We start from the raw sequence: 22,875 nt of genomic DNA on the forward strand, positions 1-22,875 counted from the left end.
TTTATATGGAGAGGGCTGAATATCAGGGCTATCTGGCTCAAGTCAAGCCTCACCTCAGAACGCCTCATCACCGCTCCTCTATTTTATCTGGCTAAATTTTGTGCGGGGAAATATATCCACACAAAATTTAAACAGAGAGTGGAGGTGCCGAGGGGAATTTTAAAACCAAAGATGTGTCCAGGTAGCTTTCAAAGACAAATCTTTTGAATGCAGACCTCTGTGCTGTTTGGCTGAATGCGTCCATTGTCAAGAGATTTACATTCTACGCCCTTCCTGTACACCAGCGCTTCTCAACTAGTGTGTCGCCAAGCACCGGCAGGTGTGTCGTGTGCTCCCGGTCTCTCCCGCTGCTCTTCCTTCCCTGCTGCCATTGCCACCGGGCTATCAATACGTTCAAGCCCAGTGGGAACGGCAGCAGTGGTAGAAGAACCTGCGGCTGGCCTTTTCTTCTTCCCGTACACACCCCCCCCCCCCCCCGGGTGACCCGGAACAGGAAGTGATACGCGGTGCGCGGGAAGGAGAAAGGCCATGCCACGTGGAAAAATAGCAACGGCGTCAGCAGCATCGGCCCCCGAGCAATCGAAGCTGCCGGTAATCGGGAAAGGAGATAGCAGCATAAGCCTCTCGCGGCCAATAGGATTCTTCTTTCTTGGTCTGCGGGGGCTGGAGGAGGAGGCTGCTGCAGCTACCATTTGTGCGGGGGGGGGGGGGGGGAGAGGAAGTGAGTGAGAGAAAGAAAGAGAAGCAGCCAGCCAGCCAGCCTGTGTGTGATTGAGAGCATATGTGTGATTGAGAGAAACTGGTCAGAGAGCTGATGTGTGTGCATATGTGAGAGACAATGAAAGTGACCGCTCAGGGAGATGACTGATGTGTATGTGAGAGTGTGAGATATTAGTCAGGGAGGTGACTGATGTGTGTGTGTGTGTGTGAGAGAGCGAGAGAAAAAGCATGGAAGTGAGAAATCTGGGTATGTGAGAAAGCATGGGCTAAGAAGCCTAGTGTTGTGGGGTTGTGTGTGTGAAAGAAAGCATGGGAGTGAGAAGCATGATTATGTGAGAGAGAGCATGGGAGTGGGAAGCCTGTGTGTATGTGCATGCATGAGAGAGAGAGACTGGTTGGTAAGGTGACTGTGTGTGTGAGAGAAAGAGACTGGTGTGTGTGAAAGTGAGAGAAAGAATGTGATTCAGGGAATGAGAAGCCTGTGCATGTGGAGAGCGAGCATGGAAATGAGAGAGAGACTGGTGTATGTGTAACAGAGAGAAAGTGATTATGGGAATGAGCAGCCTGTGCATGTGGAGAGTGAGCATGGGAGTGAGAAACCTGGGTGTGCGTGAGACACAGCATGGGAAAGAGAAGTCTGTATATCTGAAAGAGAACATGGGAGTGGGAAGCCTGTGTGTGTGTGTATGCATGAGAGAGGTCAGGTGACTGGTGTGTGTGTGTGTGTGTGAGAAAGAAAGTGATTATGGGAATGAGAAGCCTGTGCATGTGGAGAGAACAAGCATGGGAGTGAGAGACTGGTGAGTGTGTGTGAGACAGAGAAAGTGATTGTGAGAGTGAGAAGCCCGTATATGTAAGTAGAACACGGGAGTGGGAAGCCTGTGTGTGTGTATGGCATGAGAGAAACTGTTCAGGAAGGTGTGTGTGTGTGTGTGTGTGTGTGTATGTCAAAGACTGGGAGATGATTGGTGTGTGAGAGACAGAAACTGGTCATGGGGGCATGACTGGTATGGTGTGTGTGTGAGAGACATGGGCACTAAGGAAGAGGACCATGAGTATAGAGCTTAGCTTCTACTGCTGCTTCTGGTGTGTGCCACGGCCTGCATGGAAGGGGAATAGGAGAGCTGCTGGAGGGGGTAAGTAAAGGTGGCTTACATTTATTTTTCTTGATTGACTGCCATTTTAATTATTTAATATTATGTGATGTCTGCTTTTTTGAAATATTTTATTGGTGTTTGGAGAATGTTTAATAGTTTTTATGAGTTTTTAATTGTTGGATGTTATTCTGTTCATAGCTGTTTTGAAACATTTATTCTGCTTATTAGTATAGTTTTACAATTATTTCTGTGTGGGGATCTATAGGTGCTTGCTAGTTCTGTTTTCCTAATAAGAGGTGTATTGGTTTTTAGGGCCTGATTTAATATTTGTAGTGTTGCCTTTTCATAGATAGGGTTGCTCCTGTTTGAGTGTATTCCATAATACAAGTGTAACTATGTGCGGATTAGTTTATGTGCATTACTACGGATCCTGGGAGTAATGTTGGGTCGGTTCTGTGTCTGTTACTGAGATGAGATATTTTACTAGCATGTAAGTGTTTGTATCAGTCTTATTTGTTGTGTTTTCTCAAGAGGACATGCATTGGTGGTAAACTGCTGTCTTTTCATAAGTAGGGCTATTGAGCCTGGAAGTAGAAGGAGTTTGAGTTGCTGTTACTGAGATGACACCAGAACCAGAATATCTTTTTTGTAGGGTGAGTTGCATGGGGAATGTCACAATTCTGCTTTACATCCATTATTGTGGGTCAGGGGGGTTCCCGTGGATGCAAACTGTACTTTTACATCTAGCCCCGTGACGATCATGGGTCAGTGTGTCATGCATGTGAGAACCATCTGTCAGGTGTGTCCCGACAGAAAAAAGGTTGAGAACCACTGCTGTACACAATGAGATGGCTGCATGAATTATTCCAAAGTAAGCAAAATATTCTGTTATTGCACAAGCCAGCGATAACGGGTGTACCAAGGGTGTCAAAAATCTATGAAAGCATGACTCAATGCTCTCAAAACAGCTCCAGTTAACATCGTGTGCTAACCGTACACAGAGCAGTGATATGGCCGCATCAAGCTCCAAGAAGAAGAACCTGACATTTGCTTTTTGATTGGCTTCTTTCATTTTATCTTCTGGGTTTATCTTTTAGATTTATTTTGAATTTTTATATAGCTTTAGCAAAGACAATCTTATAAATGCTTCCCATTTGTAAGATGTGATGACTGTTCTTATGTTTGTTTAATTTTGTCTTTTTTATATTTTGGTGCTGCTGCAATTTGTATTTTTTTTTGTTTTTGTTTTCTTTTGTTTTCTGTATTGCTAACTCACCTTGGGTATGAATTTATGGGAAGGAAAATTGGTTCTTACCTGCTAATTTTCATTCCTGTAATACCACAGATTAGTCCAGACAAGTGGGTTTTGCATCCCTACCAGCAGATGGAGGCAGAGAACAAAACTATGAGGCACTGCTACATAACCAAGAGTGCTACCTGTAGTCCCTCAGTATTGACCTGTACCCAAGTCAAAATGGAGATAGCCTACCCCTTTCTAGGGGGAAGTGAAAAAACACAGGGTTGGAAACCCCTGAACAACACACTGCTTCTTAACACAAAAAGAAATATGCTGCATCTAAAAACTACCAACTCTTAAACAGGTTGTAGCACTTCTGATACAGGGTGTATGCTATAACCAGGAAATACAGTCTTTCGGAAGCAAATGGGGTGGGTCTCTGGACTGATCTGTGGTATTACAAGAATGAAAAATAACAGGTAAGAACCAATTTTCCTTTCCTGTTCATACCCAGATCAGTGGGATGTACCAAACCACCCCTACACCGGGCAGGAACCCAAAGACCCACTTTTAGGACATTTTTACCACAGGACGCCTCTTCCTGTGCCCACACATCCAATCTGTAATGCTTGGTGAAAGTATGAAGTGAGGACCACACTACGGCTCTACAAATTTCCTGGGGAGACACCAGCTGACATTCTGCCCAAGACGCCACTTGCGCTCTAGTCGAATGCGCCTTGAGGCCCGTCGGAATCTCACAACTCTTACAAATATAGGCCAAGCAGATGGCCTCCTTGAGCCATCTCAAAATGGTAGCCATAGAGGCTCTCTCGCCTTTCTTTGTTCCCCCAAACAATATAAAGAGATGATCTGTACGGCAAAAAATATTGGAGGCTTTTAAATAACGCAACAGAATATGATGCACATCCAGGAGATGACGATCTCTATCCTGCGGAGACTCTCTTGACCACTCTGGAAAGGCCAGAAGCTCAACTGTCTGATTCACATGAAAAGCAGATACCACTTTCAGCAAAAATGAGGGTACTGTACACAATGTCACCCTGTTATGCACAATATGCAAAATGGGATCCCAATAACATTTATTCATTTTTATTTATTTATTTATTTATTTATTTAGAAGCTTTTATGTACCGATGAACGTTGGGAACATCTCATTGGTTCACATAAAACAAAACATTAGCTAACCGAGCTTTACAGAGAACAAGGAATAATGCACATAGCAATTGATAAATAACGAGTAATGAAACATAATATTCAAGGGGGAACCAACTAAGGCGTAAAGGAGTAAAAGCAATTTACAGGTAAATGTATTCGCAAGAATAACTATTTATAGGTGGGATGTCTGATTACATAGCTAATTAAATAGATAAATACAGGCAGACCAGGTAAGAGGATAAGTACATGTACTCACAGAAATAACTATTTACATGTAGGCTGTCTAATTACAAAGCTTATTAAATAATAAAATACAGGCAGATTGTGAAAGAGGATAAGAGGACTAGTGGGGGAGGGAAAGCTGTTATGAGAATGCTTGTCTAAATAGGCAGGTTTTTAGATTCTGCTTAAATTTTTTTGGGCAAGGTTCCTGCAGCACCTGGAGCTCTGAAATTCTTGCAGCACCTGGAGCTCTGAAATCCACCTGGCTGAACATATGGCCACCAGAAACACTGCCTTCAACATTAAGTCCTTCAAGGAAGCTCGATTTAAAGGCTCAAAAGGCGGACCACAAAGAACCCGCAACACCAAGCTGAGATTCCAAAATTGACACACTTTTCGAACTGGGGGTCGCAAATGCTTAACCCCCTTCAGGAAACTAACTACATCAGGATGAGAGGCCAAGGACCTTCCCTGCCATTTGCCTCACAGACAGCCCAAGGCTGAAACTTGCACGCAAAACGAACCATAAGATAGGCCTTAGGACAAGCCATGTTGTAGAAAGGACAAAATGTGAGCAGCTCCCAATGACAAAGGGTCCAAACTCTGTTGAAGACACCAAGACTCAAACACCTTCCATACCCTGACATACGCCATGGACGAAGAGGGCCTTCTAGCCTGAAGCATAGTGGAAATTACTGGATCCGAAAATCCCATTCAAAAGCCAAGCCGCAAGACAAAAGCATTCCTCCAGATCAAAAAATATGGGACCTTGTCACAGTAATCCTGGTAAATGAGCAAACCAAAGAGGCCAGTAGACAGCCAGATACACCAGATCTGTGAACCATGGGCGTCACAGCCATTCCGGTGCCACCAGCACCACCATCCCTGGATGTAACTCTAGGCGTCACAGAACTCGACCGATGAGAGGTCACAGAGGAAACACATACAACAGACCATGCGTTCCTGGATCAATGACAAGAACATTTCCAGGGCTCTGCGCATTGCTCGTGTCACTAGACGATTGATCAACCAAGACGCCTCTGGCACTGACCAAAGACCCTGGGCTGACCATCCCAGGCACACCGCTCTCCAGCCCTGTGGTCACCACCACCTAGTCCGGGACCTCCAAGTCCACTACTCTTTCCAGGTTGGCCCTCGACAGCCACCCATGAAAGACTGGACTTGGATTCTCATAGGAGAGGTAATGGCAGATGATACTCCTCTGACAACAGATTCCACCTGAACAAAAGTGCCCTTTGCAATAGACACATATGAGCAAAGGCCCACGGAACCAAGGTCGAGGCCATGGAGTCCAGTACTTGCAAGTAATCCCAGACCTTTGGCACCAACAGGCTCAGACGAGTCTCCTGGGCCTGCAACTTCAACAACCTGTCCACTGTCAGAAACACTCTACCCTTCTGGGTATCGAAAAGGCTTCCTAGATACTCCAACAACTGAAACAGAACCAGGTGACTCTTTGCTATTGATTACCCAACCCAGAGCCCTCAGGATAGCCATCACTCTTTGTACGGACAGAGTGCACTCTTCTTCTTTCTTTGCCTGAATAAGGCAATTGTCCAGGTATGGATGGACCAGGAAGTGTTGCCCCAGCACCATAAACCGCAGAAACATCTGATAAGCCTTTCGAATGAGAACATGCAGATATGCCTCAGTCAGGTCCAAGGACACCAGGAACTCTCCTCTGCGGATCGCTGCTATAACCATATGCAAAGTCTCCATGCGAACGTGGGACCCGCACGGCTATATTGACCCTTTACAAGTCCAGAATGGATTGGAAAATGCCCTCTTTCTTGGGAACCATGAAATAAATTGAATACCTCCCCCGACCTCGCTCGTCCGGAGGAACAGGGACTATTGCATCCAATTTTAGCAACCTCTGCAGGGTCCCTTCCACTGCTACTCGTTTGGTTTGCAACAAGCAGAGGGACTTCAGAAAGGCCTCCCTGATCAGGCATGAAAATTCTATGCATAACCATCTCTTACCACGTCCAGGACCGCCTGGTCTGAGGTGATCTTGGCTCACTCCCCGTAAAAGTGAAACAACCTGCCCCCTACTGCTTCTACCGAGGAGTGGGCGAGCCTGGCTTCATTGGAAAGACTTTCCTGCTCTGGTCCCCTGACCAGCTCCGTCTCTGGAGGACCTGCGGGAATCCCGAAAGGACTGCTGGCACCCCAACACCTGTTTTGGCCTCGCACCAGAGGCCCCTTGCCAGAACAAAATCTCTGCAATGTTATAGTTAGTGAGGTTTGGGTGGACCTTTGGACACTGTGGCAGCTTGACCATGCCCACGGGGGGAAGTCCCGTGAGGAGCCACAGGTCAGGTTCAGCTCTGGACACACAAACACAGATAGTTCTTTATTTAGACAGTTTGAGAAGCCACCAGAGGTGGCAGTAGTGAGTAGATGATGTAGCCCGGCTGGGCTAGTATTCCCCAGGGTGCTGGAACAGCGTTTTTTCCGGTAGCAGTGTAGTGGAGAGAACTGAGAAAGTGAATACAATAGAACATTCACAGAGTTCCAAATATGGAGAAGCCCCGAGACAGAGAGAGCTGGCCCTCGAGGAGCGAGTACCAGATACCTGAAGGTAGAGAGACTTGTTGGTAAAGTACTCACACAGCGGTTCCACGTAAGAGATGGCACTGGCGCTGGAACGGAGACAGGCCCTCGAGGAGCAAGTAACTGGTTCTAGGGAGACAGCTCTGAGGAGTAGATGATAGTAGCACTCACTGATGGTTTCTGTAGCAAATTCTTCCAAGTAGAAGAGAAGATAGATGCAGGCAGCGGGTCAGGGAACATGGGCCCTCGAGGAGCGAGTACCGGTTACCTGAAAGAAGCAAAGAGGCCCCCGAGGAGCGGGTACCCCGTTAGCAGAAAGAGTCCAATGGAAGTTGGGTTCGGAGAGCGAAACCCATCCGAAAGATTACCCTTTCTAACTCATCGGCTAGCAATAAACAGTAGGCTTAAATATCCGGGCAGCGTGATGTCATCACAGGGGGACGCCCCTAAGGAACGCGCCAATGAGGAACTAAGAATGAGGGCCGCGCGGCGCGCGCCCCAAGGTACTTGGAAAGCATGGTGGGAGGCAGCACACAAGCCGGTCCAGGGACGCCGGAGAGGACGGCAGACAGACGCCACGGCAGCCAGGCATCCATGAAGAGCAGGAGGAATTGCAGAAAAGGAAAGGTAGGTGGAGTGAAACTGTCTGGCCGCAACGGTTGCAACATGCGAATCCCGAAAATGGGACCTGGATGTAAAGGCCTTCTTATTGCTCCTCTTATCCTTCGGTAAACATTGTCTTTGGATTCCCCCAAAGACTTCATCAGCTGATCCAGGTCCTCGCCAAACAGAAACCCTCCTTTAAAGGGCAGATTACATTGCTGTGACTTGGCCCACTGGTCCGCCGACCAACTGCGCAACCATAAAAGCCTGCGTGCCACCACCTGGTGCTCCTGGTGGACATATGCACCAAATCCTATCGAGCATCTGCCCCATAGGCCACTCCCGCCTCCAAGCATGCGGAATGGCCAGGACTGAGCGCCCCAGCAGAAACCTGCCCTTGTGCTTTCTGAACCCAGCACAAACAGGCAAGCTGCATCACGCTGCCACACACAGCGGCCCTAGGCTCAAGGCAGATACCTCAGACAAGAACTTCAGTTGAATCTCCAGCTTGCGGTCCTGAACATCCTTCAGAATGGCCAAACCCGCCACCGGGATCATGTTCTTCTTAGTCACTGCTGAGAGCACCACATCCACCTTAGGAATCTTTAGGCAAAACAGGCTTTCTTCCATCAAAGGGAAGAATTTCTCCATAGCTCTCCTGACCTTCAATCCTGCCTCCGAGAAATCCCACTCCTGGCTTATCAGCTTCTGAATCTTCTTAGGCACCAGGAAGGCACTGGGAGGACCACACAACCCATCAAGAACCGGATTCACTCCCTCTCTGTCGGACTCCTCCTGAGACAGCTTAATCCCCAATTCCTCTAACACCTGAGGGCTGAGGGGATGGATTTCCTCCCTTTTACAGAGACAGATCACCCTTGGGTCATCTCCTTCTGCCATGGGACCCTCGTCTGGATATGGATCATCCTTGCTCGTGTCCAGATCGGGACTCTGACCTTCATCCTAGTCTGGGTCCACTCCCTGCAGAGAAGTAGGATCCCCCTGCATATCATCGGAATCCTCAGATCCCTGGGTCGCCCTCAGCACCAGCCCAAACACTCCAGAGATCGTCCTCAGACTGAATCTCCCAACCGCACAGGCAAACACACCAGCCTGCTCAAGCTTCTTCTTCCTAATTTTTTTTTTAAACTTAATCAAAAACAAATAAAAAGAGTACTTCCCTGAGCAGCAGCTAGGAGGGGTCATCAGAGGCAAGAAGGAGCCAGTCCCCTGGCTATCAGAACCTCCGGGAGCAATGGGCTACACAGACAGGATTTTCAACCCCCGGACACCCGGCTCAACCAAGGGATAGCCCTCAAAGGAACCTAGCACCTTGGGGAGCTACATCTTCTCTTCACTATCTCCAAACTCCCAGTCAGAACTGCAGGTTTGCACCTCTACGATCTGCTGGAGACAGAAAAATACTGAGGGACTGCAGGTGGCACTCTCAGTTATGTAGCAGTGTCTCAGAGTTTTTGTTCTCTGCCTCCATCTGCTGTTAGGGATGCAAATTGTCTGGACTGATCTGGGTATGAACAGGAAAGGTAGTTTTATACCTCTCAATAAATTAAAACCAACATCAAACTGCAACAAGGTTTCGCTATGTTCTTTGGCAGGAGAAACTGGGAACACTGAATGGGCCCAATGGTCCTTTAACTGTTATTGTCTACTCAGTAATCATGGTTGCAAAGACCCTGAACAATTCACATGTAATTCATATTGTCAGGGACAGCAAATGCCTGAGCTGTATGACTTGAGGGCTGAAGCAATGTCATACACTCGGGTCTCAATTTTGAAAATTCTTGAACCACATCAATAAAAAATTGGTTCTTACCTGCTAATTTTCATTCCTATAGTACCTCAGATCAGTTCAGACTGCTGGGTTTTGCCTCCCTTCCAGCAGATGAAGACAGAGAAAGTTTTACTGACATTGTCACTTAACCTAGTTTGCCACCTGCTGTCCATCAATATTGATCTGTACCCAAGCCAAGATGGAAAATATCCCAAAAACTTAATGTAACCTATCAAACATCCCCTGCCAAATGAGCAGGAGTAAGGGAAAACACTAAATCTGAATGAGCATTACAACCAAATAAAACAGCATATACAACCATCACTTGAGCCAGAAAATACAATGGAAAATACTTCAGATTATATACAAAAACCACAGCTCAAGCAGACTCTCCAAACCCGGGCGGGACTCTTGACTGATCTGTGGTACTACAGGAATGAAAATTAGCAGGTAAGAACCAATTTTCCTTTCCCTGTATGTACCCAGATCAGTCCAGACTCCTGGGATGTACCAAAGCTTCCCTAAACCGGGTGGGACTGCAAGAGACCCGCTCAAAGGACACTTTCCCCAAAGCCCATGGCATCTGGAGCCTGAACGTCCAAACAATAATGCCTGGAGAAAATGTGCAATGATTTCCAAGTAGCCGTCCTGCAAATCAATCGGCCTTGCTCTCCAGGTAGAATCCAGTCTTGGAACAATTTCATCTACTTCTGCCTCTTATGGAATGCCCCAGATTGAGTCTGGATTGGTGTTTGTGCTGGGACAATTTGATTCCATGACTGCTGCCTTCCGGCCTCCTGTCTCTGACCTCCTCCCAAACGGCAAGACTGACGGGAGCAATGTCTTGACCAGAATCGAGTCCATGTCGAAAAGAAACCTCTATTGAGCTTCAGTTTGTCCTCTGGCAGCTTGTGCCCTTTTGTCTCTCCCAAAAGCTTCACCAACTGCTCTAAGTGTTCACCAAACAGCAGCTTTCCCTTGAACGGGAGTGATCCCAGCTGAGACTTAGACTAAACATCTGCTGACCAGTTCCTTAACCATAATAGCTTTCTAGCAGAAACCGCAGACATCACCGAACGAGACAAAGTGCGGATAAGATCATACAAGGCATCCGGCCCATCAGCCACCATGGCCTCTAGCCTCTCGGCCTGCTGCGCGTCCTCCGGAGATAAAGACTTATCGGACTGCAATTGCTGAACCCAGCAAAGCCAGGCCTGGAGCATAACACTGCTACACACTGCCGCGTGAATACCCAAGGCTGACACCTCAAAGATCCTCATGAGATGCACTTCTAACTTCCTATCCTGCATATCCTTAAGTGCAGTCGAACCGGCTACCAGGATAGTTGTCTTCTTTGTCAAGGCAGAGACCGAAGCATCCACCTTTGATAGCCGCAAGAAATGCAACATGTCTTCCATCAAGGGATACAATTTCTCCATGGCTCTGCCAACCTTCAAGCCTATATCTGGAGTTTCCCATTCTTAAAACACCAACTCCTTCACTGACTTGTGGAAAGGAAAAGTCTTTGTCGGCCCCCTCAGGCCCTGCATGACTAGATCCACACCTTCATGGTCCAACTCCACTTTGGGCTCCCTGAAACCTAGCTCACTAAGAACATATGGTTTCAAAGGGCCACAGCTCCTCCCAGTGAAAAAGGTGAACCACCTTCGGATCATCCCCCTCCACTGAGGGTGCTTGATCCCATGCCTCCTCCAGGTCCGTGCTGTCCAAAAGAGGATCCACCCCAGATAGATCCGCTACCGGGAATCTTCAGCCTCCGAGCTCTATGAGCTAAAATCAGTCTTCCCCTGGAGCAACTGACGAACCAGCTCTCTCCATTCTGGTTGCCCCACAGATCAAGACGAGCATGGCCTCTTGGCCACAGCACACTCTGGCAGGTCCAATGGCTTGGAATGGCGATGTGCAGCCGCCCTTTTGGCCAAGAAAGCTTTATGTATTAACAAATCGAAATCTGGGGAAAAATTCCCTGACTCCTCTGGATCCAACTCCAGGAGGTCCTCCTCCTCCTCCTCCCCAACAGAGGATCCCAGGACCCCCGGGGCTCTGTAGACCTTCTATCAGCCGGTGATAGCAGAGGGGGCAGGATAGCATCCTTGCAAGCCGTCAGACTTGGCAGCAAAACTATTCAAGATGGCGGCTGTTCCCGCCGAAATCAGGAAAGCATTATCGGGCTGCTCAGCTACCCCTGCACTAACTGTGGAGGACTGCTGCCTCTCTGAGGTCGCCCATGTGCTCCCCGAGCTGCCTTCCCCTCCAGAGGCGCAGCGGGAGCAAGTGCTGGCGAAGAGAGGCGCGCATGTGTGTCTTCACATGCCGCACATTGACTGCCATGAGGCATGGCGGCAGAAACAATATCGGGAGCCTTTTGGTTTTTTAAACTAACCCCGGAGCCAACTCGCCGCTAACTGCCTACCTTCCGGGCACCAGAGACACTTGAAATGCTGCACCGAAAGAAAAGCACCCGAACGACACAAGCGGCAAAGGCCAAAAATAAATAGCGAGGCTTCTCTCTCTTTTTTTTTTTTAAACTTTAATCTAACACTATATACTTGCGGCTACAGGCTCTGGCTGTGCTCCTGTGGGAGGGAGGAGAGGGAACTGGCCCCACCAGTTATCTTCCCCCTCCATGGGTGAAGGATTCGATCAGATACAGGGGTAGTTTCCAACCCCCCACCCCCGCATGGCAGCTCCTTCACCTGAAAGGATGGCCCACCAGGACCTACCAACCTTCAGGGAGGGATAAGGAAGAACTAACGCTAAACCTAGACTTTTTTAATTATCTTCCTCTTTTTGTTGTTTGTTTTTTTATTTTACTCCTTTCAGACTGCAGGTTCTGCACCACCTTCCATCTGCTGGAGACAGAGAAATACTATGCGTCTGCAGGTGGCACACTGGGTTATGTACGTCAGTAAAACTTTCTCTGTCTCCATCTGCTGGAAGGGAGGCAAAACCCAGGAGTCTGAATTGCTCTGGGTACGTACAGGGAATGACCAAATATATGAAGGACCATGGCCAGCAAAAACTTTTCTTATGCTGCAATAAAGCTATTCAGGTCCTCTGCTTACGGTTTTCTGTTTCATAGTTGAGAAGCCAGTGCATTTTGCTGCAGATTTGTACCCTTCATATAAATCTTTTCCGTTTTGCTTTATGGTTCTGTTTAAATCTTTGGATTTGGATTTAAATTTCTCACCTTTCCAAATCAATACTTCTATCTTTTAGAAGTTTTATAGACAGTTTTTCTCCAACCTTTTTTTTTCTTTTTTTTTTAATTTTTGTTTTAAAGTGTTGCAGTCCCAGTCGCGGCAGCCGCCACTAGGCCCTTACCTCCTTGGTCCTGGCCCGTCTCCGAGGGTCTGCGGCCTGTTTCGCGGCATCCCCGCGGGGGGGACGTCACCGAGAAGCCCTGCCTGGAAGCCTTCTCCCTAGGCGCGCGCGTGCGCAATCCATGCTTATGAAGGCCGTTTCCCGCCACTGGAAGCTCCGCCCTATCCATGACGTCAGATGCCGCAGCCTATGTAAGGCTGCCGTGGAGCCCAGGACTTTGCCTTGTAACGGGGTTGCCCTGGAGTGTGCTATTGCGTTAGCAACTCCGTTCCTGCCTGAGACTTATTTCACTCCGTGCCCAAGTCTTGCTTCTGTCTGGCTTGCTTGCAGTAACCTGTTCTGCTTCAGTTTCAGCTTGGTTCCAGTAGCCAGTCCTGCTTCAGCTCCTGTCTGGTTCCAGTAGCCAGTCCTGCTTCAGCTCCTGTCTGGTTCCAGTAGCCAGTCCTGCTTCAGCTCCTGTCTGGTTCCAGTAGCCAGTCCTGCTTTAGCTCCTATCTGGTTCTAGTAGCCAGTCCTGCTTCAGCTCTTGTCTGGTTCCAGTAGCCAATTCTGCATCAGTTCCTGCTTGCTCCAGTCCTAGCCTGCTTCAGTTCCTGCCTGACTCCTGATCCCTGCCTGCCTGCTCCAGCTCCAGCTTCCGTGATCTCCTAAGTCCCAGCGGCAGGGCTCCTACGGGCTCCTCCCGGGGGAGTACCAGCTTCCAGGGTGAAGCTCACGTCCAGCTCCTGCCTGGTATCCGCCTCCCGACCTGTCACTCACCAGAGACTATAGTACACCTCTCCCCAGTCTCTCACAGGTCGGCCCAAGGGTCCACTAAACAGTTCACTCACAACATTAAGTGAGTTTTTACTTATTTCAAGACAACACTTCATTTTGTCTCAACCATGGCCTCGGCATTTCACCAGTACTAATATTTCCTGCTTTAGTTCTTCACTATTAACACTGTCTGGTTTTACATGGTTTACCAAACTGCTACAGGCTCCCTTGCATATGCAGCACTACTAGAGTTTAAAAGCCACCTTCAAAGACCCATACACTCACAGCTTGATTAAAATACACAAATGTTCCCTCCATCAGGCTTGTAGTGGGGGCAAAGTTTTCATTGTCCACAGGGTAAGTGCATAGTGATATATGAAAAAGAAGACTATGCTGCCTAGCCGAACCCAAGTCAGATTCTGGATCTTGACTCCCAACTCCCTATCCCCAAGTCCAGGACACTATTCCCAGTGTCAGAGGGCAGAAATGCCCAATGGCACTGCCCCTCCTTGCCAGCTCAAAGTCATATAGGGTAACTCTTGCAGAATTCAGCCTCTTTTAAAGGGAGCAAAAGGGAAGGCACTCAACAGGCTCCAATTCATTTCCACCATAAGAAATGATCTGCAAAAAATGATTCTGCCTGCAGAGAAAGGCATCTGAAGGTTGACTCTTGTCACAGGGATAAAGATTACAGGCTGTGGCGCCACAAGGGGAGAGGGACAGGCAAAAGATGTAGTCTGCTGGAAAATTCAATAAAAATATGTGATGAGGTAGGAAAGGACAAAGCTTCGAAGTTTGCCTAAAACTGAAAAAACTATGTTACCATGACATGAATTCTTTTCCAGCAGCATCTCTCATAAAAGCAAAAACAGTTTTCTGTCAGATGCCCATCTCTATGCTACAGGAAAAACTAAAATTCTGCGAATGCTTTCAGTGATACCTAATCAGTTTTTAGGGAGTGGAGGGGCAGGGGACTCATGTGAACTTATTCCAAAGTGCTGCACAACAGAATTGAGAGCGGTGGCCCTAGACCTCCTCCATGAATATCTAAGAACATAAGAATATAAGAACATGCCATACTGGGTCAGACCAAGGGTCCATCAAGCCCAGCATCCTGTTTCCAACAGTGGCCAATCCAGGCCATAAGAACCTGGCAAGTTCCCAAAAACTAAGTCTATTCCATGGTACTGTTGCTAGCAATAGCAGTGGCTATTTTCTAAGTCAACTTAATTAATAGCAGGTAATGACTTCTCCTCCAAGAACTTATCCAATCCTTTTTTAAACCCAGCTCACTAACTGCACTAACCACATCCTCTGGCAACAAATTCCAGAGTTTAATTGTGCGTTGAGTGAAAAAGAACTTTCTCCAATTAGTTTTAAATGTGCCACATGCTAACTTCATGGAGTGCCCCCTAGTCTTTCTATTATCCGAAAGACTAAATAACTGTTTCACATTAACCCATTCTAGACCTCTCATGATTTTAAACACCTCTATCATATCCCCCCTCAGTCGTCTCTTCTCCAACCTGAAAAGTCCTAACCTCTTTAATCTTTCCTCATAGGGGAGCTGTTCCATTCCCTTTATCATTTTGGTCGCCCTTCTCTGCACCTTCTCCATCACAACTATATCTTTTTTGAGATGCGGTGACCAGAACTGTACACAGTATTCAAGGTGCAGTCTCACCATGGAGCAATACAGAAGCATTATGACATTTTCCATTTTATTCACCATTCCCTTTCTAATAATTCCCAACATTCTGTTTGCTTTCTTGACTGCTCAGCACACTGAACCGATGATTTCAATATATTATCCACTATGATGCCTAAATCTCTTTCTTGGGTGGTAGCTCCTAATATGGAACTCAACATTGTGTAACTATAGCATGGGTTATTTTTCCCTATATGCATCACCTTGCACTTATCCACATTAAATTTCATCTGCCATTTGGAGGCCCAATTTTCCAATCTCACAGGGTCTTCCTGCAATTTATCACAATCTGCTTGTGATTTAACTACTCTGAACAATTTTGTATCATCTGCAAATTTGATTACCTCACTCGTCATATTTCTTTCCAGATCATTTATAAATATATTGAAAAGTATGGGTCCCAATACAGATCCCTGAGGCACTCCACTGCCCACTTCCTTCCACTGAGAAAATTGTCCATTGAATCCTACTCTCTGTTTCCTGTCTTTTAACCAGTTTGTAATCCACGAAAGGACATCGCCTCCTATCCCATTACTTTTTAGTTTTCTTAGAAGCCTCTCATGAGGGACTTTGTCAAACGTCTTCTGAAAATCCAAATATACTACATCTACCGGTTCACCTTTTTCCACATGTTTATTAACTCCTTCAAAAAAGTGAAGCAGAAGAACACTTACCAAGCAAATTCATTGCTGCACTGAATACCTCAAGCTTTGTGCACGGAGTCAGAAAATCCTGAGCAAGCGAAACAGTGCTGTTTTTACTAATGTTTAAGATTCTTAGTTCTGTCAGATGCAAGGGTGAACGTATTTCTGAAATTTTATTCCTAAGTGAAAGGGAGAAAAACATCATTAGAACATTTCTTCCCAGTCGATTTCCAGACTTTACCAAAGGCTTGCTCAGCAATTCCAGACAGTATTGAGGATGAAAAATGGCGTTCACTTGGCGATCATGGTGGACACAAGAAAACACTGCATGGCCAAAGTGAAGACCACTTACAGGACTTGAGAGAGATAGGGAAAAGAAAAGCGGGGAGAATGTTAAAAAGGTTTCATGTGGAAGTTAAAACACATTTTTGGTCAGCTCATTGGATACTGTGAACATATAGTATTATTTCTATTTCATTTTTGACCACCTTTTTCCAATGGAGATTTCAAATCAAGACCTACAATCTATCTTTTTTAAAAATAAATAGTAATGCTCTTTTCCTACTGGATTGACAGCATTGGATACCAAAGGCTTCCATTTATCCACAGAGCAGGTGGAGCACAGACCATTAGTGCAAGCTACCTCCACACTGTGCTAGTCTGTCTCAATCCTGTATTTTTCCTCTTATTCATGGACTCATTTTTTAACCCCTCCCCATTCTGTCTGACTCTCTGCTAGAGTTAGGAATCAGTGAGGTATTTATTTACTGCATCCACAAACAAAAAGGTGACTTTCCAAAAAGTTGCACATGCAAAAAATTAGCACATGCATGCATATAATACCATATACGCGAGTATTGGTGAGATTACTTACCTGATAATCTCATTTTCCTTAGTGAAGACAGATGGACTCATTACAAATGGGTATAGTATGCTCGTGCTAGCAGTTGGAGACGGATCTGACGTCAGCACGTGGTACATATACCCCTGCAGGAAGTGCAGACGCTCAGTAATCTTCCTTGCAAAAGCTGTATGGATATATGTGTGACTGACCGATTGATTAACTGAACATGATTAACCTGACCGATTGATAGTAGCTGGAGACCGCCAGTGTTCTCAACCGGAAGGCGTCGACACCCGGCAGGGTGGATGCCCTATGTAAGGAAACATGGCTTACCTCGAAACCGTGAATCCCCATATATATCGTCAGCCGGGCAGGATGCTGAGTCCATCTGCCTACACTAAGGAAAACGAGATTATCAGGTAAGTAATCTCACCATTTCCTAGCATGTAGCAGATGGACTCATTACAAATGGGATGTACAAAAGCTACTCCCGGACTGAGTGGGAGGCTGTCCGAGGTATGTTTAGAATTGCCCTTGCAAATGCTGAGTCCTCTCTGGCCTGGACGTCCAGACGATAGAATCTGGAGAAGGTATGGATGGAGGACCACGTATCTCTGCAGGCGACAGCATCCTAGTTTCTGCCCAGGAGGCCGCTTGTGCTCTGGTAGAGTGAGCCTTGACTTGTAGAGGTGGTGGTTTTCCCGCTTCTACGTAGGCCGCTTTGATAACTTCTTTGATCCAGCGAGCAATAGTCGCTCGTGAGGCTGCTTCTCCTTGCCGCTTCCCACAGTGAAGGACGAACAGGTGGTCTGTCTTTCGTACTGTTTCCGACATCTCCAGGTATCTGGACAGCAGCCTGCCGATGTCAAGATGACGCAGTATTCGACCTGCTTCCGATTTCTTCAACCCTTCCATGGTTGGCAAGGATATGGTTTGGTTGAGGTGGAAGTGTGAGACTACTTTGGGTAAGAAGGAAGGAACCGTGCGAAGATGGATAGCCCCTGGGGTGATCCTGAGAAACGGATCGCGGCAGGACAGCACTTGTAGCTCTGAGATGCGGTGTGCTGAGCATACGGCCAGCAAGAACACCATCTTCAAGGTTAATAACCGGAGGGACAGTCCTCGGAGGGGTCTGAAGGTGGGTCCCGCTAGGAAGTCCAAAACTAGGTTGAGGTTCCACAGGGGCACTGGCCATTTCAGTGGCGGGCGAATGTGTTTGACTCCTTTCAGGAAACGTGAAACGTCTGGGTGTGTGACAATGCTGTTGCCATCACACCTGGGGCCGTAGCAGGATAGTGCTGCCACCTGAACCTTGATGGAATTGAGGGACAGACCCTTCTGAAGCCCATCTTGCAGGAAATCCAAAATGACGGGGATTTTAGCGGCATGTGGGTTGGTGCTGCGAGTTTCGCACCAGGCTTCAAATACTCTCCAGATCCGTATGTAAGTTAATGATGTGGAGAACTTGCGTGCTCCACATCACCCCCGAGTATCCCCTTTTCCTCAGTCGAGCCCTCTCAATGGCCAGACTGTAAGAGAGAATGGAGCTGGATTCTCGTGGAGGATGGGACCTTGTCTCAGCAGGTCCCTGTGAGGGGGCAGGGGTAGGGGATCCCCTACCAGTAGTCTTTTCATGTCTGCGTACCAGGGTCTTCTTGGCCAGTCTGGGGCCACCAGAAGAACTAGGCCTCTTGTGTCGCTGAATCTTGTGTATAATGGCGCCCAGCAGGGGCCATGGGGGGAAGGCATATAGCAGGATCCCGAGGCCATGGTTGCACCAGGGCGTCGATCCCGTGGGAAAGAGAATCTCGTCTGCGACTGAAGTATCTGGGTACTTGAGCGTTGGATCTGTCCGCTAGTAGGTCCATGCCCGGAGTCCCCCACTGATCCACAATCATCTGGAAGGCCGTGGGTGATAGTTGCCATTCCCCCGGGTTTAGGCTTTCTCTGCTGAGGAAGAATAACCCTTGCTGTAGTTACACGATGTTAGGTTCCATATTAGGAGCTACCACCCAGGAAAAAGATCTAGGCATCATAGTGGATAATACTTTAAAATCGTCGGCTCAGTGTGCTGCAGCAGTCAAAAAAGCAAATAGAATGTTAGGAATTATTAAGAAGGGAATGGTTAATAGAACGGAAAATGTCATAATGCCTCTGTATCGCTCCATGGTGAGACCACACCTTGAATACTGTGTACAATTCTGGTCGTCGCATCTCAAAAAAGATATAGTTGCGATGGAGAAGGTACAGAGAAGGGCAACCAAAATGATAAAGGGGATGGAACAGCTCCCCTATGAGGAAAGGCTGAAGAGGTTAGGGCTGTTCAGCCTGGAGAAGAGACGGCTGAGAGGGGATATGATAGAGGTCTTTAAGATTATGAGAGGTCTTGAACGAGTAGATGTGACTCGGTTATTTAAACTTTCGAATAATAGAAGGACTAGGGGGCATTCCATGAAGTTAGCAAGTAACACATTTAAGACTAATCGGAGAAAATTCTTTTTCACTCAACGCACAATAAAGCTCTGGAATTTGTTGCCAGAGAAGGTAGTTAGTGCAGTTAGTGTAGCTGGGTTCAAAAAAGGTTTGGATAAGTTCTTGGAGGAGAAGTCCATTAATGGCTATTAATCAATTATACTTAGGGAATAGCCACTGCTATAAATTGCATCAGTAGCATGGGTTCTTCTTAGTGTTTGGGTAATTGCCAGGTTCTTGTGGCCTGGTTTTCTGGCCTCTGTTGGAAACAGGATGCTGGGCTTGATGGACCCTTGGTCTGTCCCAGCATGGCAATTTCTTATGTTCTTATGTTCTTATGAAGTCTGCCGTGGTGTTGTCCTTCCCGGCGATGTGGACAGCGGAGATGTCCTGGAGATTTGCTTCCGCCCAAACCATCAGGAGGGCTATTTCTAAGGATACCTGTCGGCTTCTGGTTCCGCCCTGTCAGTTGATGTATGCCACCGTGGTGGCATTGTCCGACATCACTCTGACTGCTTTGTTTCGAAGTCTGTGCGCAAATCTCAGGCAGGCTAACCTGACTGCCCGTGCTTCTAGTCGGTTGAGGTTCCACCCCGACTCTTCTTTGCTCTACCGCCCTTGGGCGGTTAGCTCTTCGCAGTGTGCTCCCCAGCCGCTCAGGCTGGCATCTGTAGTGAGTAGGGTCCAGGTTGGGGAGGATATTTTTGACCCTCGGCTCGTGTGGCCGGGCTGCATCCACCACCGTAACTGATTCCGTACTCTGGCCGGTAGAGGGAGACGCACAGTGTAGTTCTGTAATCATGGGCTCCACCGAGATAGGAGGGCGCATTGTAACGGCCTCATATGAGCCTGTGCCCATGGTACTACTTCCAGAGTGGACGCCATTAGGCCAAGGACCTGTAGATAATCCCAAGCTGTGGGCCGGGAGGTGCTCAGCAGGGCCTGCAAACGATTCCGGAGTTTTGATCTCCTCTTGGAGGTCAGGCTGACTTTGTCTCCCTGGGTGTCGAATCGGACTCCTAGGTATTCCAGCGACTGCGAAGGCTGTAGGGAACTCTTGTTCATGTTGATTACCCATCCTAGGCTTTCCAGAAGAGATATAACTCTGTTGGTTGCCCGGTGGCTCTCCTCCGGTGACTTTGCCCTGATCAGCCAATCGTCTAGGTAGGGATGGACGAGAATTCCTTCCTTCCTGAGGGACGCCGCCACCACTACTATCACCTTGGTAAAGGTTCGCGGTGCGGTGGCTAACCCGAAGGGTAACGCCCGGAACTGAAAGTGTTGTTTCAGGACTTTGAAGCGTAAGTAGCGCTGGTGATCCCAATGGATTGGGATCTGACAGATCCAGGGATGTGAGATACTCCCCTGGCTGTACTGCGCTTCGGACTGACCGCAGAGTTTCCATGCGAAATCTTGGGACCCTTAAGTGCCGGTTGACTGACTTGAGGTCCAGGACAGGTCTGAAAGTGCCCCCCTTTTTGGGTACGATGAAATAAATGGAATAATGCCCAGAATTTATCTCCCATGCAGGCACCGCAAGGTAGCTTCCAGTGCCGCCATCTTGAGGGGTGGACAAGGAGATTCCACAAACTTGTCCGGAGGGGGATGAAGGAAGTAATACCCCTCTCGGATGATGGCGAGGACCAACTGGTCTGAAGTAATCTCGACCCACCTGCGGTAGAATAGGATTAGTCTGCCCCCTATGGCTTCGTCCCCCAGATGGGTCGGCTGATTCTCATTGTGGGGTGCGGCCGGGACCCGAGCCCGAGCCGGCTCCCCTCTTGTTGTGCCTGGTCCGAAAGGACTGGTTCCTGGTCTGAGAATGAGGTGCTTGGTAGCGAGTCCTGTAGGGGTTGAAGCGCTGAGAGCCTCTACCTCTGGATGGCCTAGGAAGAGGGCGCTGGTTCCTCCTTGACCTGTCTTCTGGTAGACGGGGTAATGGAGAAGTGCCCCACTTGTTAGCCAGGTTCTCGAGGTCGCTGCCGAACAGGAGGGATCCCTTAAAGGGCATTCTTGTAAGTCGTGCCTTGGAGGAGGAGTCGGCCGACCAATTTCGTAGCCAGAGCTGTCTCCTGGCTGCCACTGAGGACGACACTCCCTTGGCTGCCGTACGAACTAAATCAGAGGCAGCGTCAGTACGGAACGAGAGAGCTGATTCCATTTCTTCTCCCGGGGTGTTGTTCCTGGCTTGTGACAAACAGGAACGCGCCACCACGCTGCAGCAGGCCGCGATTCATAGGGACATGGATGCCACCTCAAAGGCTTGTCTCAGGATGGCGTCCAGGCGCCGGTCATGTGCATCCTTGAGGGCCGCCCCTCCCTCCACTGGAATGGTGGTGCGCTTCACAATTGCGCAGACTATGGCGTCTACCTTGGGGCATGCCAGCAGCTCCTTGGTTGCCGGGTCCAGGGGGTACATGCTGGACAGGGCCCGACCCCCTTTGAATGAGGCCTCCGGCGCATTCCACTCCAGATCGATTAACTGCTGTGCTGCTTGGAGGAGGGGAAAATGGTGAGCCGTTTGACAAAGGCCCTCTAGCAGGGGGTTCATTCTAGGCTCCCCTGGGGTGCCTTGGCCCGGGATAGCCAACTCCGACAGGCATTGAGAGACCAGGTCTGGGAGATCCTCCTTAAGGAAGAAGCGTCTCATGATTCGATACGGCTCTACCCCCGAGGGAGGTTCACCCTGCTCGGGAAGCTCACCTTCTTCCTCAGAGCAATCTGAATCCCTATAAGTGGGGCTTCCGGGTGGCGAGTGGCCGTGCCTAGGCCTAGAGGGTCCAGGGGCAGGGTCATCCGGTACGTATGGGTCCATTCGGGGAGCAGACTGCATTTGGACAAAGGCATGAATCCCCTTGAATAATTCCACCCAGGAGAGTGAAGCAGAGTCTAGCCTCAGGGGCACCAAGTCTCTAGGGTTCCCCGGCTGCTCACCTCGGCCTGCTAGTTCCGGGGTGTTCCCTGAGGAACTGGCACTTAATATGGGCTGGGATCGGCCCTGACCTGGAACTCCCAGGGCCTCCTCACATGGGGCACATAGGGAATCTGTTTCCTCGCTTTGTGTGGCTCTGAGGTGGCATGCTGAGCAGAGGCCTAGAGCTCTTATGCCCGATTCTGGAGGTGCCAGCTCCGTGGACGCCTGGGCTCTCAGACGCTCCATTGCGTGTATTACCTCTATGCGCCGGTGCGCTCCCAGCCGAAGTATGCGCCTTGTAAAATGCGCGAAAGCTGTGCTCCTATCAATGTGCGCCTATCAATATGCGCCTATCAGCGTGCGCCTATGAATGAGCGCCCATCAGCGTACGCCTATGAATGTGCACCTATGACTGAGCGCCTATAAATGTGCGCTTATCAGCGTGCGCCTAGCAACGCTATCAACGTGCGCCTAACAACGTGCGCCTAATGCTATCAATGGGCGCCTATAAACGTGCGCCTAACAATGTGCAGCTTAACGGGCGCCTATCAATTGAATGTGTGCCCTAACAGGGCAGAGGGCGACGGCGAGCAAGCAGGCAAAATAGCAGGCTGCCACGTAGGCAGACCCCGCTAATCCTTGCTCTCCGGAGACCAAAGTAAAGATGTACGCCTTACCTGATCTTCAGCGCTTCCCAGCTGCGACCCGGGCGGTCTCCGGCTGCGGGGGGAGAGGGTGATTACCGTCACCGCTGCGCTCGAGGAAGTG

At 48.5% G+C, this 22,875-nt stretch overlaps 1 protein-coding gene across 2 annotated transcripts in view; it reads right to left on the reverse strand.

The window, feature by feature from the left end:
- LRRK2 (leucine rich repeat kinase 2) overlaps positions 1-22,875 on the reverse strand; it is a 584,366-nt gene that overhangs the window by 285,987 nt on the left and 275,504 nt on the right. For both annotated transcript variants that reach the window (XM_029617357.1, XM_029617356.1), the window contains one exon: positions 15,908-16,056. In XM_029617357.1, coding sequence (XP_029473217.1) covers positions 15,908-16,056 — 149 coding nt within the window. The remainder of the gene's footprint in view (positions 1-15,907; positions 16,057-22,875) is intronic.

The sequence above is a fragment of the Rhinatrema bivittatum genome, chromosome 9 (assembly GCF_901001135.1).
Source record: "Rhinatrema bivittatum chromosome 9, aRhiBiv1.1, whole genome shotgun sequence".
NCBI classification, from domain to species: Eukaryota; Metazoa; Chordata; class Amphibia; order Gymnophiona; family Rhinatrematidae; genus Rhinatrema; species Rhinatrema bivittatum.